At 38.5% G+C, this 17,631-nt stretch overlaps 1 protein-coding gene across 1 annotated transcript; it reads left to right on the top strand.

Moving 5' to 3' along the window:
* The first annotated feature begins 1,137 nt into the window (after nucleotides 1–1,137).
* Nucleotides 1,138–11,954, top strand: MAGT1 (magnesium transporter 1). Its single transcript, XM_009890716.1, has 9 exons — nucleotides 1,138–1,307; nucleotides 2,166–2,283; nucleotides 3,629–3,769; nucleotides 4,177–4,317; nucleotides 5,414–5,503; nucleotides 7,447–7,510; nucleotides 9,513–9,591; nucleotides 10,029–10,119; nucleotides 11,326–11,954. Exons 1-8 carry the CDS (start codon nucleotides 1,138–1,140, stop codon nucleotides 10,096–10,098), a joined length of 873 nt encoding a protein of 290 aa, XP_009889018.1. The 3' UTR covers nucleotides 10,099–10,119; nucleotides 11,326–11,954.
* The last annotated feature ends 5,677 nt before the right edge of the window (nucleotides 11,955–17,631 follow it).

Below are 17,631 nucleotides of genomic sequence, written 5' to 3'. Positions count from 1 at the left end.
GAGGCGGAAGGAGGTGAGGTGCCGCCGGGAGCCCCGCCGGGCCTGGGGCTCGGCAGGTCGCGCGTTGGGCCACCTGGACCCACCCTGAGTGGCCCGCGGGCCTCATCAGCCTGAGGCTCGGCCGCCCCCGGCGGTACCGGCCAGGCCCTGAGGGGAAGCCCACGGGCACGCCTGGGGGCCGAGCGGAGGAGTTGTCGTTTTACATTTATACAGTTCCAATTTTTCTTTTATTTGCGAGCGTGTTTTAATTCCAGGTTCTGCCGCTCTGGTAAAAAGCACCGTAAGAATATTGTCTTCGTGCTGTGTGGAGGGGGAGAGCGGGCGGACGGACTGGCTGTCTGGTTGTAATCACAAAAGTAGCGCTTATTTCCAGACACTTGACTCCTAGGGTTTGAAAAGATCCCTCTGTATATACTTGTATCTGAACTCAAAAAAGAATAGTTTATTATTTACCCTAATACCTGAAGAAGGGTGTTAATTAATAAGGAGTAGAGAATAGTTGATGAGAAATGTGACATCTGGGGGTTTGTCGCTTATCTAATGCTTCTTTGTATAATGTTACAGATTTGGTTGGCTCTTTTTTAAAGAAGAGCTTTGTGTTGAGTGCTCCTGAGTTCTCCAAATATATACTGAATCAATTTTTTTCCCAGCAATGCTGAAAATTAGATGTTGAGCTCACTTTCATAGTGCTTCCATTGCTACTGTTGGTTCCACTTCCACCAAGTTTTGAAATCTGAAACAGTGTGATGCTTAGTATTGAATAAATACTGAGGAGTGATTTGGAGCAGTTTGTGTATCAGAAAGGAATCTTACAATTAACAACATGAAAAAGTACTAGTGAGCTGACAGACTTCACCAGCATGTGTAATACTAAGTGTTTAGAGGCAAAGTGCGTAAAGCATGTGTATTACTAGGTGGTTAAAGTAAACGAATAATATTAAAATCACTGTCAAAAGGATCTGTGAATGCTGTCAAGAATCTTAATCAAGTATCACATCATGTGGCTGGTGTTCTTATGAAATACAGTGCAGCAGTTTGTTACATCAAATCTAAAAACCGTCAAGATTGTACTGTGGGACTAAAAAATAAAAAAAAAAAACACCAAACCCAACAATGTTTCTCTGACTTTATTTTCAGATGGTATTATCAGAGAAAGTGAACCAGCTAATGGAGTGGGCTAGTAAAAGATCTGTTATTCGAATGAATGGAGACAAATTTCGACGCCTCGTGAAGGCACCACCCAGAAATTACTCGGTGATTGTGATGTTCACTGCTCTTCAGCCTCACAGACAGTGTGTTGTGTGCAAGTACGGGCTTAATTTAGTCCTAAATGAGAACTTGGAAGTCATTATATGCTTTTAGGAAATTAAATTTAAGAACAGGATAAAACTTTCACGTTCATGGGAGGAATATACTAGGGCACGTTATAGTAGGAATCTTTAAAATTAAATGTGGGGAAATATGTGTGTAATATGTATGTGAGAAAACAACGTAGTCCTTAATTATTTATCTCCTTTCTAAAATAATTACGGCTTTGCAGAAACAATATTCACACTGATAGGCTTCTGGAGAAAGAGGGTGTAAACTCAACTTTCCTGGCATGAGCTGCTGAAGAAATGTTTGTAGAATTACTGCTGGCCATGCAGTCTAAAAGTTGCTGTTAATCTAATATGTTGATTGTCACTTATTTATTCACAATTAGAACATGCTGGATCCTTAACCATATTATGGCTTTCTTACGTTAATCTGGAGGTGGGAGAGGTCTGTAAAGGTGATTTTTTTTTTTTTTTTTTTTTTTTTATATACTGACTTAGTTGAAATTAGTTGGTTTCCCATCCTCTGACATGGCAAAGTGGGCACACCTGTACTCATTTTGGTGCTCGGTGGACTAGCAAATCATGAGCTGCTGGGTCCCATTTTGAATTTCAAATAGAATTGACCATGGCTTGTGCTCACAGACTCAAAACTTGCCCTTGCATGTACCAGGTGCTTCAGATGATTGTTAGATGAGCGTCTGGCCTTAAACTTTAACACTAGAAAATTAATGTAGGGGTGTGTGGGATGGAAGCTATAATAGGGTGGGTGGCTACAGCTCCCTCAGCTGTTTTATAACTTGTGTTCTGGACAAATATATGATACAGCATCTCACTTTGTGTGTTTTACAGGCAAGCTGATGAGGAATACCAGATTCTGGCAAACTCCTGGCGATATTCCAGTGCATTTACCAATAAGATATTTTTTGCTATGGTAGATTTTGATGAAGGCTCAGATGTATTTCAGATGGTAATGTCTGTCTCTTTCTCTTCTAACATTATTTTTAACTCGGGTTTTGGAGACTGAGAGCAAGAAGGCAGAGGTGTATACAACATGTAGTGTTACAGTGATTAAAGAAATAATTGAAAAGTTAAAAGCTGCCAGTTTCGGAAAAAATGAGGAGAAGAGCAGAGGGCAGTAGCATGTTTGCAGTAATATTAACAGAACTGACAAATCTGGAATAGGCACTAGGAGTGAACTGATGTCTCTGACTGTTTTTTCTGAGTTTGTCTCCTATAATAACTTCCAGTGTAATTCTTAATGGAAATCTTCTGTGATACATGAAGAGGCAAGATAGAAAGCATCAATGTTAGGAACAGATATTACGATTTTTAGATTACTAGAGAACGATAGATAAGGCTTTCAGTATGGCTTAACTTCTTTTCAAGTACCCAGTCATTTTGCTCTTCTATTAAAATTATGTAACGAGATTTTGTTAAAATGTATGAGAACGTTCCACGTACACTTGCAATTGAAGATCACATTAAAAGTTCGTTATAGTTTTGCAAACCTTAACTTTTTTTTTAATAGATAGTCATCTCTATTTAAAAGCTACACAATTTAGGCAATGATATTTTATTAAATGGAAGCCTTTGGACTGGAGAAGTGGAAAAGAATGTCTTTTATTATTCTTAAATTTTCCCATAGTGTTACATCAAAATTAATTCATCAAGCTATGGCCTTTATAGATTACTGCATGTATTCCTATTTTGCAGATTTCTCTCCCAAAAGTAGTATTTAGAGAAGAAACAGATTAAAAAAACCTGAAATGCTATGGGAAAAACAGTGTTAGGAAAAAGTAGAACTGCATTTTGTAAACGTCTACATTTATTTGCACATTATAATATCCTCTTAGCTGCTCTGAATCTTTTGAATTGGTAGCTATAGATCTTGAGTGCTAACAAAGAAATGTCGATCACTTTAGAAAGCATGCTCAATTGTGTTTAAAAAAAAAAAAAAAAAAGAAAAGCAAAGCCTACTCATAAGTAACAATTCATTTCTAAGACAGCCAGAACAGCTAGTGACAGAGCTAAAAAAAAATTATTCCTCAATACTAAAAGGAGAAAAGAGCATGGAACACAGAAGGGTAATTGCAGGAGTGTATTAGTTACTTTTATGAAATACAGAAATGCAAACTACCGTGTGCTGTCTTTACTTCTTGTTTTTTAAGTCATTGTCAATGAAATTTATTTATTGAATAGCTACTTTTATTGGTTGATTTAGTGACAATGTTGCAAGATACAAATGGAATAGAATTGTGTTACTAAATAGACGTTTCATGGTGCTCTATCTTCCGTGCATTTTCTGAATACAGCTAAACATGAATTCTGCTCCCACCTTCATTAACTTTCCTGCTAAAGGGAAGCCTAAACGGGGTGACACATATGAACTACAGGTGCGCGGCTTTGCAGCTGAACAGCTTGCTCGTTGGGTGGCTGACAGAACTGATGTCAATGTGAGTATGTACAGACTTCCCCCATCACCACCTCTGCGGTGCTCCCGCGCTATGGAATTCCAGCTGTGAAATATGTCAGTTGTGTTCTGTGGCTAATGATCTACTCTCAACACTCTAAATAGTTCTTGTCTACAAAATCTAGTTTGGGCACATGACTACATCTTTAAGTTTCCTTACATCCTGTGTTTTAATATTTTGTGTAATTCTGTATTTAATAAGATGGTAAAACTCATCTCCGTCCTTCTCCCTCTTCTGTTCCTATGGAAGAAAAACAGTCTTTAAATTATTAGGTAGGGTAAAGGTGTATAAAACTGAAGTTGGAGTAACGGAGGAAGAAGCATTGCTTACTTCTCAAGTCAGATTTATAATCCCATTGAGCGAAAATAATTTAAATATCCTCTGTTTAGATCCGTGTGATAAGGCCACCAAACTATGCTGGACCCTTGATGTTAGGACTGCTGCTGGCTGTCGTCGGAGGCCTTGTATATTTGCGTGGAAGCAATCTGGATTTTCTGTATAACAAAACCGGCTGGGCATTTGCTGCTTTGGTGAGTAATTATAACTACTGTTATTATAACTACTGTTATAATTACTGTAAAAAATAGTTGTAAAAACTACTCTGTCTGTTGTCATGAGTTTTGTAGCAACTCAAATCTTTAAAAGCTTCTGTATTTAAAGATGCTTATTCCTGGTAGAGGAAAATGAGGTGCATTTAGTTTTACTTTTTGGTAGTGTAATAATCTGTTGTGGTTTAGGTCGAACTGGCCATTGGGTGAGTGACAGATACTCCCCCCTACCCCTCCTCAAAGAGAGGCAGAGGAGGGAAAAAGAGACTTAGGAATTTAGAAAGAACTAAACTACTTCAATGAAATATTAATAAGAGAATAAAAATAAAATAATGAAATATATACACAAAACCGTATCAAGCTCCCAGATGACAGTCACATCACTGGCTGGCACTGGGGAAGCCCCAGGCTGGACTTGGTGATGGACAGGAACTGCGTTCTGGATCTGCATTCAGGATCGGGTTCAAAGGCAGATGAACAGAGTCCTCCTCAGACGCCGGCCATTGGAGAAAGCGGGCTGACCCTTTGATCCCTCAGCTTTTATACTGAGCATGAGGCAGATGGGGTGATGGAATACCCTGTTGGTCAGTTTTGGGTCCCCTGTCCTGTCCGCTCCTCCCCGCAGGTGGGACCCCTCTATGTTTTTCTACTTCCGACCCTCCAACGGGACAAGTAACAGTTGGCTGCCCTGGGGTGTTCTAGCAATAGGTGTAAGCGAGAGCCTCTCTGCATACCATGCCTGGGCATCAGCTGTAAACATCGCTCTGATCGCTCTGAGAGCGAACAGTGTCTGCACAATATGCTGTTAATTACAGGAGTAAGAAGAGGCCCAGCTAAAAAGTAAAATTACTGAACAAAATTGGTCCTGTTTTACCTCAAATCAAGACAATAATATTATTTGATCTTGGTCTTTTCAGGTCAGTTAATGCTTTATTAGGTGCCTTATATACATATAAAACGTAGGGCAATGGATAGCCTAAGATTGTATTCCAGACTGGTACATTTTGGTATGAAGTGAAAAGAAATTGGGTAAAAACTTAAAATCCTTATTAAATGGTGTTTGTTCTTTCCTTTTCAGTGTTTTGTGTTGGCGATGACATCAGGGCAGATGTGGAACCACATTAGAGGTCCGCCCTATGCTCACAAGAATCCCCATACAGGACAAGTGGTAAGTTTTTCTTTTCTTTTCTATGTTTCTGTTGTATTTTTACAGAGTGAGGCTGATACTAAAAGAGGCAAGTCAGAGTGCAAATTCTACTCTTGGCTTCTTTCTTTGTAAGTCAGTGAGGCTAACCTCTCCTGCAGTGAGCAAGGCAAATTAGAGAGCTGTTGATTAGCTCAGAGAGGATCTGTCTTCTCTTACAGTATGCCTGTAAAAGAGGGGGTTTGTTTTATGGGAAGCAGAAGGAGTGTTAGAGCTCCAATCAAGATTTAGATTTTCTTCCAATTAGCTTTATCCTCTTCTTGGCTCAAATAGAAGAAACTGTTTGCAAACTTGTTTTGGATTAAGATCAGTATTTTGTGATTTCTTGGTACAAAGTGCCCTGTTGTGTAATTGCTGTGAGATAACGTCAGCCGTTACCTAGAATTCCATTTTGATAGGAAGGTCATTCCTATATGTTCGATGATTCGTTAATTCTATAAGAATGGTAGCATTAGTTCTGTGATGGTCTAAGGGTAAGGGCAAATGTTGCATAGGGGTTTTTCTAGGTGTATTGCTTTCTGTGCTCAGTAATAAACTTTTCAGAAGTAGAATAAGAAATGCAAGTAACATTAATTAATTTACTATCTAGCAGCAGTTGTAGGGATGGTACTCTGCTGGAGTGGTTCTGAGGGTAGATTATATTAAATTACCTGATCTCTTCAGTTTCTCTGATATCCTATGCATCTTTTAACCATTCCTATTTGTTTTCATGTTTTCTTTTCAGCATTTATTTACCTGTGACATTTGCTTTCCTCTATCTTGTACGTATATTGTATTTCTAGTGGTGAGGAGACATGATAGTTCTAAATTGCTAACAGCAAAATGAAGGTGTTTATGTTGAGTCTTATGTGCTAAACAGTCCTAGTGCTGAGGTGGGCATTTCATGTTTAACCTGGTCTTTTTAGCTTATACACCCATCTAATGACTTTCATATAAAAACAGCTTTCTTTGAGATTCTTGAGGTAGATTAATATCTAATGACCTTAGACTTATGCAATCTCATTCTTGGGAAAAATCGGTTTTTACATCAGTTGATATACATTGCTCTGTACATAATACAGAATGAGATAGACCATAAAAGTAGTCAGAACGTACCGAGAGCATTGCATCTCTTCAGGTGCTTACACATCACATAATGGCTTTTCCCATGTATTTTGTTCAGGAGGGAATTAATTTGGTGAAGTGTCCTTTCATGCCTGCTTAGGTGTTATCAATTTTTTTTTTCCTAATTAGATATAACATCACAAGCATAGTGATGTAGAGCTTCCCCTAAGGGATTAAAAAATTGCATTCTTGCACAAATTTCAAATTTTCTGTTAACTCAGTTGATTACTGTTAATGGAAATAAAACTAAGCCAACTTGATGGGAGGAAGTTCTCATATTTTAAATGCTGTCTTGAAAATGCTTCCTTTAGTTTCTTCTATTTACATCATTCCTAAGCCTTTTTAAGACTGAAGAATAAAGCTTCAATGGTAGTCGTATTCCTTTTTCTTGGTATGCCATGAAAAAGATTTCAAATGCTTGGTTCTGAAGAGCAACGTGTGTAACCTAAGAATCTAAGGGAATGGATCAGACTCGGATAAGTGGGTGCAGGAGGGTGTAATTGTGGCATGTTGTCCTGCTGCACACGGAATCTGGACCATGAAGGTTGTAGCTGCACTTGTTATAATCTGAATGATACTTTGGGCTGATTGTGCATGTTAATAGAAGAAGGATTTCTGATGCTGACACAGCTCCCCCCCCCCCAAATCAATAGTCAACAGATGAAATTGTTTGTGCTCCACTTTCTGTTCTGTCTCCTGAAAGAGTCAGTGCAAAACCCAGTTCCACACTCCGTAGCTGTTGTTAATCATGTCAAAGTTGACTCCAGTCTTTTCTAAATTCAATTACTCTTTGTCTCTTACAGAGCTATATCCATGGAAGCAGCCAAGCCCAATTTGTGGCAGAAACACACATTGTTCTTCTGTTTAGTATCCTTCCTTCTGAGAAGCACGTGGTTGGTGGTGATTTTTCTGTTAGCTTATGCTGCCTTTTCTATGAGTACTTTGTCAAGGCTCGTAACTGTCACCCAGTACTGATGCAGAAGCTTGTAGAGCCTTTCTGTGTTGACAACTATGCTTTTCCTATGCCAGTGATCTTTAAGTTGAATAGAAAAATGTTTACTGCTTTCTCACTACCTTTTTCCATGCTTAATGACTGAAATGAATACAACGTCAAAGATGTGAATCTTTGTGGAATCATAAGATTCTTCAGGATCCTCTGTGCATGTTTCTTATCGTTTCAATTTGACAGAGTTAGTTGTTGCTTTGGTGTTGAGTTCCTTCATCTGTTACTGATCTTTCTTCTTTTATTTCTTTGCTTACCTTCTTTACTTTTAATCTTACCGCTGGTTCATGCTAACGATTCAGGATTTTTCCGTGCCAGTATTTTGCCATCAAGAAAGGCAAGCGGAAACTTGTGGGCTGAGAGCTTTTGCATTTCTCATTTGTATAAAAATGTTCCTTTGGAGTCATAAGAATACTCTAAAATTCAATGTTCTTTCTTCTGTTCCCACATGTATGTTTTTGATCCATCATCTGCAACTTTAGTCCTCTCTAACTCAAGCTTTTCTTCCTTGTCTTGTCACCTGTGTTGGTCTGTATTCTTTTATCTTTTATTCAGGATTTTTTATTTTATTTAATAGTGTCTTTTTTCTTGCAGCTTCACAGCCCCGAATTGTTTACATTTTATAGTACACAAGTATACAGAGTAGCAGACTTACTACAGGCACGTCATTTCAAAAACTTCATTCAAAGTACCTGTCCTCTTCACTGCTTGACAACAATTAACAAGTCTCTTCTGTTGCAACTCCAGTGTTCTTTAGCAGAGTGACTTCTGCTAATTTCCCCCTTTTCTCCTCTTATCTATTCAAAATCCCAATTTCAGCAAGTGATGCATTGGGATTTTGTGATAAAATAATATAAAGTAAGCAACTGATGTTTAAATATGCTGGTGTTAAAAGAACTTTACTCTCTTGCTGTGTATTCATTGTGAAAGACTTTTTTTTTTAACTTAAAACATCCATTTGGAGGGGAACTTCTCTATTTTAAGTTATTACTGTGCTTCTGATGCGCTCAGTCAAATTCAACCTAGAAACTTTTTGTTGATGTTTGTGTTATTGCAATCCATTACATTATGGATCCAGTCTACCAGTCGCTGGAGATAGTAAATGGTAGAAGTTGGCGAAGTTCCTGTAGGTTAAAGTTGCTTTTCTCTTGTGCTGAAGGTAGACCGCATCTGAAATGGAAAGATTTCTTAATGGTCCCATTGCAGTCAATGATAAGTATTTCTCATGTTGGGAGGAGAATTGGGACTGAACATCTATAGTGAAATAGAACGAAATCTTTGGGAATTCTGGCTTTTGTTTCAGTGGATCCACTCTTTTGCTTTGCTAGGATTCACTCTTAGCAAATGTCAGGCCTTTTGAGTTGTCTATGCTTCCTTAATTTTACAAGCTTTTTTTTTTTTTAAATTAAAGAATTAGAAAAGACTGAAATTTTGCTATTTGAAAGGGATCCTGTTGGATTAAATATTGCATGTGTTTTATTCATTCTATTAGCTGAGTAAAATGCAAAAGTTTGAATTCCTTTTGGGATTGTCCAGTGGAGTAGAACAGTAGTAAGAGTGGACTGAGCTCTCCCATGACAAGCTGAGATAATAAAAGCATGCTTTCAGTTCTCTGTCAAGACCTACTATACTTTCCAGTTTATATTTTAGACTTTGTATTTATTTTCTCTTAAAAGTTGACATTATGAATGCCTTTCATTTGCTCCCCCACCCCCCCACCCCATTTGCTGGTTTGTCTGGGGAAGTCTTTAATTTTTCCAATGAGTTTTAATGCCCCAGGTATGGTGTGGGAGCTGAATTTAGGAATGAATGTATTATATTGAGTCCATTGTATTTTGTTGATTTAGCCTTAAACAGCATTCGTAGATGGTGGTGTTACTTTAGGAATGGTACTTCTCCACGAAGCTGCTACTTCGGACATGGATGTAGTTAGGGAAAAGAAAAAGTAAATTCTAACACTTTTCTCTCTAAGAGAAGGCATATTCAGTAAAGATTTTTGATACACTGTTTAATAGAAATGCTTTTGCACTGTTGGTTTCTGTACGTTTCCCACCTCTAAGCAGAAGTGAATCGTTTGGTTTTTTGGCAGCATTTGGAGTTGCCTAGCAAACTGCAAGATAAACTCAAAGCCCTTTTGGGAAATGATAAGATAGTAAGGGAGAGAAGAAGAGACTTAGTTTCTCTTAAAGCAATGGTATAAAATTGATTTACAGTAGGAATTTGAAAGAAAATTGGGGTTATTTATGTCTTCTCAGTGACTCTATTAGAGGTGTCATCTGACCAAATCTGTAAATATTACAGAAGGCTTTTGAAAACCCCAGTCACTGGTGTTTTCGGAGACAGCTGTTGCATTACCCAAATCTTACTCTGCATCTCTTTCAGTCATGTGTATTGCTGGTATTGGCTTGGTGGTGTTGTTCTTCAGCTGGTTGCTGTCAGTCTTCAGATCTAAATACCATGGCTACCCATACAGGTACGTCTCTCTTGCTGATTCAGTCATTTTTTTTCCTGTGCATTGCAACACAGCTACAACGCCATAGATTTTTTTTTTTTTTTTTTTAAGGAAGTGGGTAAACGCAAAGGAGGGCTTAAAGATTGAGAGTAATACTAGAAGTTTTGTTTTTCAGGGTGTTTTGTTTTTTGTTGGTTTGGTTGTTTTTTTTTTTTAATCTGGACTGCATACTTGTGAATGAATCTGTTCCTGCTGCCTGGTGTTTCCTTGTTTGGTAATATTAATTTAAACCAGAACAGAGAAATAGGAAAAGTGCCTATATGGCATTCCCTAATTTGGTGGGAAATACTCCTTTAAAAATGCTCCACTCGCTTCTCGACGAGTGGCAATATTGGTCGATATAACCACCAGAAATAATGGTATTTGGTGGATATCACGATTTTTCAGTCTGGCCGAAGGAAAGATTCTGATACTGTCCTGTTCATGCCATTACATACAATAAAATATTTCTGTTTTCATAGTGACATCTCAGCCAACTTATATCGCAAACAAGTGTCTCTCTTCTACTTTTATTTTCCTCCATATCCATACATCTTGATTATTAATCCTTATTTGTGAGAACAAGAAGGATGGCTGATGCTTAAAGCTGCATACATTTTGGGATTGCTTCTGTGAAGAGTCTTAACACTATTAATTGACTGCTTTATATATATATATGATCAGTATAGATATCTTGTGTGTTTTTACTAGATTTTACGCATTTTGAAGGCGTAAATACATGTTGAGGGACCAGCTTCTAACCATCTCAGCTTCTGCAAAGAGTTTAATTTGTCTGGAAGGCTAATCCATAAGCAAATATTAGCCCCTTTTTTTTGAGAAGTCAATTTGTATTTAAAAATACCTAAGTAATAAAACTTGTTATTTCATAAAGACTTTTCTCAAGACCAGAAGAGAGCTGTTTAATAACTGGTCAGCTTTTATTCTGGTCTATGCAATGGTCTTATGTACTTCTACTAACTTGGGTGTAGGTAAGATACATTTGTTTTGGCTTTTGATTTAATAGAAGACTTGCTTTTAAGCGACTTCTCCACAGCTGCTTACGTCATAGTTGCATCAGGCCCAGTTTCTCGTTCTGATTTTCTTGGCATACATGAAAGCTAAGTTGAGTGTTGCACACCTTTGCTTCTTATAAAATCAATAAGAATGTTTGTTATTTTGTACCTGCAGTTTCCTAATGAGTTAAAGGATTCCAGAATCTGTAACACCAGAAGGATGGCGACTCTGAAATTGCGTGTAATGGAATGGAAGAGCTAAATATGTGTGGTTCGTGCTACCTCTCTTTACACTGAATGAGATAGTTAAACACTGAACCAAAGACGACATGTAGTGCCTTAAATATAACAAGCAATTTGCTCTGAAGGACACAGAGTATTAAGATGCAATCTCTTTTTCATAAGCTTTACATCTTCTTAAACAACTCTTCTTCTAGTGAAATTCAGAACTTAACACTTAGAACTACATTTCTGTAGACTAATTAGAAACAGTACTTTGAATTCAGTTGGATAATCTGTTTTCCATATGTTTCTTTATCCCTCAAATATTTATCACTTTATTTCCTGTTTGTGCATAGCAGGTGACAATAGCTTCTCTTTCATGCCTTTCCATGGTTGAGAAAACATCTTCACGTACCTAGAAATCTTTTCTTTCCGTCTGTGTACAACCCTTGGAGCATACTCCAGATTCCAGTGTGGAATGTGCATGTCGTAGAGCTGTATCTCATTTTTGAGAAGAGTACTTAATGGCTGTATGATATGAGAGGTTGCTTCACAGATGAAGGGAGAATTTTCAACAGGTAGAACTGAGTTATTAATTTGGTTATTCATTAAAAACGTTCTTTGCCAAATGCCAAAACTGCAACATTTAAGTTTTAAACGTTTGCTTGGAGTCAAAAAGAATATTCTTATACTGATCAACAATCACACTCTCAAAAATACAACCCAAAACTACAAAGGTAACTAGCTATCTGTAGCATGAATTAAAGGTTGATAACTGGCTTTCAAGTTACTGCTCAGAGCCCTGACAAATTAATAGGTATTAGAATTTTGCTCACTATGTAAGTTCTTGCATTCTCCGTTTATTTTCTCTAAGTCCTCAGGGAGGATATGGGAGTGGGCAGAGATATCTAATCCCAGGATAAACATTGTCACCCCAGGAAAGATTTGTTGGCCTTAAAATTGAATGCATGTGCCTTTTGCTCTCTCCTTTTGTCCTCTCATCTCACAAAGAAACTTTGCCTTAAGGGTTCTTGAGTGGAAGACACTGTGCCTCAGCCCAAACTGTTGTGTAGTTCAGCACCTGTACTACAGGAAATCTTTGCAGCCTGATTCAGAAATACTTCCTTCCACAGGCTGCGGCGGCCTTGGAGGTTACTAGTCAGAGGAAAATATGAGACCTTTGTCTTCTGCTCCTGCCGTTCCCCTGTCTCAAGGGGTTACAGAATTTGGATGCTTTAGATTAAATCTCGGAAAGGACTGTATAATTCAAAGTAGAATGTTATTCTTATGCAATTTTGCTAAGTTAACACATATCTCAAGTGCCTTAACTTCACTAATTTACTTGTTTGATGTTTCAACTTGTTGAGATTCATTTTTCTGTGCCATACAGAATGACAAGTCTTAGGGGAATGGGTAAATTGTGTGCCTGACTGGATTTTGGACAAGTTTCAATAAAATTTTTTAGTCTAATCCCTGCTCCTGTGTCTTTTGAACTTTAATGTCAAACAAAACAAACAAACCTCTTTTCTTCCACTATTGCTTCGATGTGTTAATAAAAATGTCTGTATATAGTATATAACCTGATTATGGCTGAGTGGACTGGATTAGGAGTCTATATATGTTTATGTGGGAAATTACAGCCCAAAATGTTGATACTAGATATCTTCTTGTGTAGCCAAGTAATAGCATAAAGATTGCATGGTTTTTACTTGTCTTTGACTGCTGTCCTGAAGTGAAAATCTTGGCTTCCTGGAGTCCTAGACAGATCCACTAATAATGTTCCTGGAGGTGGAATATAGTTAGCACTAGATGCATGGGATAACTCTGGACTGCTATACCTGTCACTTATTTTCCTGCCCTGTTGGTACAATGCTTTCAATAAACTTTTAGGTTGGTTGTACTTCAGGCATTAGCAATGCAGGTGAAAGTGGCTTATAGTCTTGTTCTAAAGAAGTAATGTTTCTTCTTAAACTTTCAGACTGGTTTCTAATTTTTCTGATGTGCATATTTTATTCTATTCTTCTAAAAGCATCTAATCATATATTGACTAACTTCATAAAGAGTTGCACATCATGCTGGTGGATGGTGGAGACATGTTGGCTTTCCACTTAAGGTGCTATAGATGCCAAGAGTTTCGGATTTTCCTCTTTTTCCCTGCAGACATATGAAGTGAAAATAACGCTTACTTTTTCCAACAGTTTTTCTGCGCTCTAGGCTGAAACTGAAGTGCATGGAGGAAGGAACAAGTGTGATAGTGGAGTAAAGGAAGATGGAATGCTTGCAAGGACCTGCAGCAGATTTAGAGAGGATGCAATTCTAGAAAGATTTGACTTGTGCAGCAGTTGAGAGGTAATGGCCAGCTATAATTGGTACCCAAAGTGATTCTTTGGGACTATTGGCGCATGCATCTCACTTAGGAGTGAGTATATAATACAGTACTGGACCAGTAGAACAAAGGTGGAAGAGGCAATGCATTTGAGAACTGGTATGCTAAAACTGGGAGTTCGATGAGGTCATCTCCTTTAGAAAGTGAGTCATTAAACAGCTCAGAAGTACTGTAAAAGCTCACCTTTTAGAGAACACATTATAATAAAAGGAGGAAGTGGTATATTCTGTAGCTGAAAGTGGACTGTGTGGTTCCGTTAATGTAGCTGGCCTCAAACATTACTGCTTTTTCTGCTTTTGAGAAGGGGCTGTGGTGTATTTAAAAACTATTTTGGGATAATAGCTAGAAATAATTCAAGCAGCTTGCTGATGAGCTAAGCCCAAAGTGAGATAGTAAATCTAATTGGATTAATCTAGGTAGTGATTTGTGTTATCTGCAATTTACTGGAAGCTCTTGTCTTCACACCATTCTAGCGTTCAGCACAGAACGCGCTTCTTAATGGTGGTGCCTCGTAGTCGTTCCTGCAGTTAAGCCGTTGACAGAGATGCTTCATACGCACGTGCCTTTCAGGGACAGAACTGATTTGTCCTCCAACAAGATGGAAAATGGGCTCAGCTCTGCATCTGCTGTATATGGCTTGGTGCTCGTGCAAATAACCTTCATCAGTCCCATAGCTGGTGATGTCTGTGTGGCCGAGTGTACACACACAATCGCGTGATTAAGATACACATTCAGGCATGAGGGTAAGAGCATGTTAAACCTTTTGGCAGGCAGTGGGACAGCCGTCAAGCATCTGGGAAATGTCATGAGACGATGGCTGCCTAGAGGCTCTACTAGAAAAATGTGGATGTGTTTATGGTCACAACTATTGGACATCTAGCGAAATGTACAGCAGGGTTTATTTGGAGCCTTGTTGAAAAAGTGTAAAAGTAAGCATAACGGGGATTTTTTTTATTCCTAGTCTATATTCCTGACAAATCAAAGTAGAAGTTTTGGAAGTACTGAAGAAAGTCAATTGCTTAACTTTCTAAGCATTTGGAACATCCAAAGAAAATCAGATACCTGAGTTGCTTATGGTGGTTTGGGTATGCTGCCCATGACATCGGATAATGTTAGATCGTGGCATCTTGTAGTCAGACTTTGTCAGGAGAAAAGAATGGTCTTTAGTGTTCCTTTATGGCTTCCTAGCAATGGCTGCTGATGGCGTGTTTTAAAAATTATCCAGTCTATAATGGAAAATCACTTCTGCTGAAATCAGATTTTTTTAAGAAGTTAAAATTTCAAAGTGGTTTCATCTGCTATGAGAAATTATTATTCCAAAGGATTTTGAAAAGTTCTGCCACTTTCTTTATTGCACCTTGTTGTTTACCGCTTTCTCATGCTGAAAAGGTTTAATTATTAAATACAAGCCACTACTCGACTGATTGCACACCATTGCTTTGAACTTTATTAAGGGCAATAGAATAACAGCAAAACAAAGAGGAAACCCAGGCTCTTGAGTAAGCAGTCATCTGTTTTCAGTTTTTATCACGCTTTTGGTCTGACAAATAGAGAATGTGTTTCATTGCATCTAATCTATTCCATTTAAAAGCTCAGTTCTTGACTATTCCTATAAAATGAATTTAAGCATTGTGTTTTATTGTTCTAGATTAATTGTGCTACTTTTATCACAGGTAATAATCTGAAAAAGATGTATATGTACTTTGTATTTCTAGGTCAGGAGCACATAAAGTTATTAAAATATTCTCTTGTCAGTTGATAACTATACATGTCTTTCAGCCATTTTTCTTAAAAGTAGGCTAATATCTACTTAAGAAAAGTAATTGCTATCATTATGAAAAAAAAATAATCAGTGCAATGAGACTCCGCAGTGGCCCTTGGTTTGTCCTGCAAACTAAGCTCTGAATCCTCATTCTCCATGTATATTGGAGCAGCCAGCGGAATCTGTTAGGAGAGCGCTGGGGGAAGGGGTCCCGTGTGCTGGGGAAACTTCAATGTGTAGGTATGTTAGATGTGCAGAATGCTTCTCTACAGGTGCACTCTGTGTCTGTCCATACGCAGATTTTGCTGTGCTTCTACCATCTGTTTTTTGATAACCTCATGATAGTATCAGGTTTTGGAGTAATTGTTGTGAGGTGGGAACAGTTCCATTCTTCCTCTACCTTGACTTTTCTCACAGTACGATTTTTTTCATGTGCAACTTTACATATAAGCTCTGAATTAGAGGCAATTAAATTTGGTTTTTTGCTTCTGCCATCTCCCATGGAAATAATAAAAGAAAAAAAAATAGAGTAAAAGTAATAAATATATCTATGTAGTTATTCTAAATCAGTAGGATATTAGTCTATAAAGCGGACTAGATCCCTTGAAGAGGAAAATAAATGGTTTTTGTTCTTATTTTAATCACACAATTGGAATACTAATGCAGAGCTAAGAATAGGTAATGCTTCCGGTTTAATTCATCTGTCTGGTGGCAAAAAAATTGGAATGCTTTTTTGCAGGTTTTTTAATGGAATTTGTAGCAGTCAGTTAACATGCATCTATCTTTTCCTTCTAAAATTTAGCTAGAAGGCAGGTGATGCTTTGGTCTTTTAAAACTGTAGCATTGAGCATGAGATAGCATTTGTTAACAAAGCTGTTATCTACTGTTTGGTTTTACTAAAATTCAGCAAATACAGGATGCAGTTCTTGGGTAGAATGTTAAATTCTAAAGCAAATTCTGTTTAGACCAGTTTGTAGAATTATGTAGAATACTGTATGTGCCAAAGTTCGAAAATGCTATGTATTCTATTATCATTGCCTTTTAGAATGAAATAGATATCAAGGAGTAGTTACAGTTAAGATGACAGGGCTTTCATGATTTTTTTTTTTTCCCCCCGTATTTCGCACTTTCCTTTATGAACCCAGGTGAGTTGGTACCTATCTTTTTCTGCAGAAACTAAAAAATAAATTAATTTTCAAAACTGGTTGTCTTTATAATAAGTGAATAATACCTGTGCCACCTGTTTCGGATTCGGTGTGTTACTGGACTCGGTTTTGGTGGTCCTTTCCGTTTTGGTCACCCGGGGAGATGGAAGTTGACGTGAAACCCCTTGCTGGTGGAGTTCAGTACCCTTCTCACAAAAGCATGGGGCTTCTTTCCCTCTGCACAGGGATGTATTCCAATCCCTTTCATACACATTTTAACATCTGACAGGAATGTAGAAGCTGCTAGTACAAGCAGGGAAAATTATCTTGGCGTACTTATGCAAAACTGCCAACGACATTTCCTTATCTCATGAATTTTCTGTTTTAAAAAAAAAAGCTCCAGCCAAGCTGGGCTTAAGTGACGCTCTCCCTAACAGTGTAGCTTGGGTGCTGTTCAACAAGTTCAACCTCGATAACTCTCAGTACAGCTTACATTATTCATATCTTGCTGTCTTTTTATGCTGCACGTGGGAAAGGCTCTCCTCCGAAGCTCCCTCCTCTGCTCGCGTCCTGGTCTGCTTTGCCTTGGGTGGTTGGGGCCCAGAGAAGATTAGGGTGATTCTGCTGCTGTACTAGATTTTGGCCGCCGTCGCGGTGTTACGCTTTGCGTGGCTGATGTATGTCAATGCCATGAGGAGCCTGATGATGCCACAGCTTGCCACGGTTCTGCGGGGATGGTGGTGGTGGCTGGGCCGGGCTGAGACCCAACACGTGCTCTCGCTGCGCCTCTGCTGTGCAATGGCGGCGGTCGGGGCAGCCGTAGGCTGGAGCCCCCTGCTGGGCAAAGGCGTCAATGCACTTTGTTTTGAAATGATGTCACGGGACTTGGTGCGTGACGTCAAGCCCCTGCCGGTGATGTAACCCTCCCTCCAGCCAATCAGGGCGGGGAAGGTTGGGACGGTGACG

Source organism: Charadrius vociferus, unplaced genomic scaffold (assembly GCF_000708025.1).
Source record: "Charadrius vociferus isolate BGI_N301 unplaced genomic scaffold, ASM70802v2 scaffold368, whole genome shotgun sequence".
Lineage (NCBI taxonomy): Eukaryota > Metazoa > Chordata > Aves > Charadriiformes > Charadriidae > Charadrius > Charadrius vociferus.
This window is presented reverse-complemented; position numbering and strand designations above follow the sequence as displayed.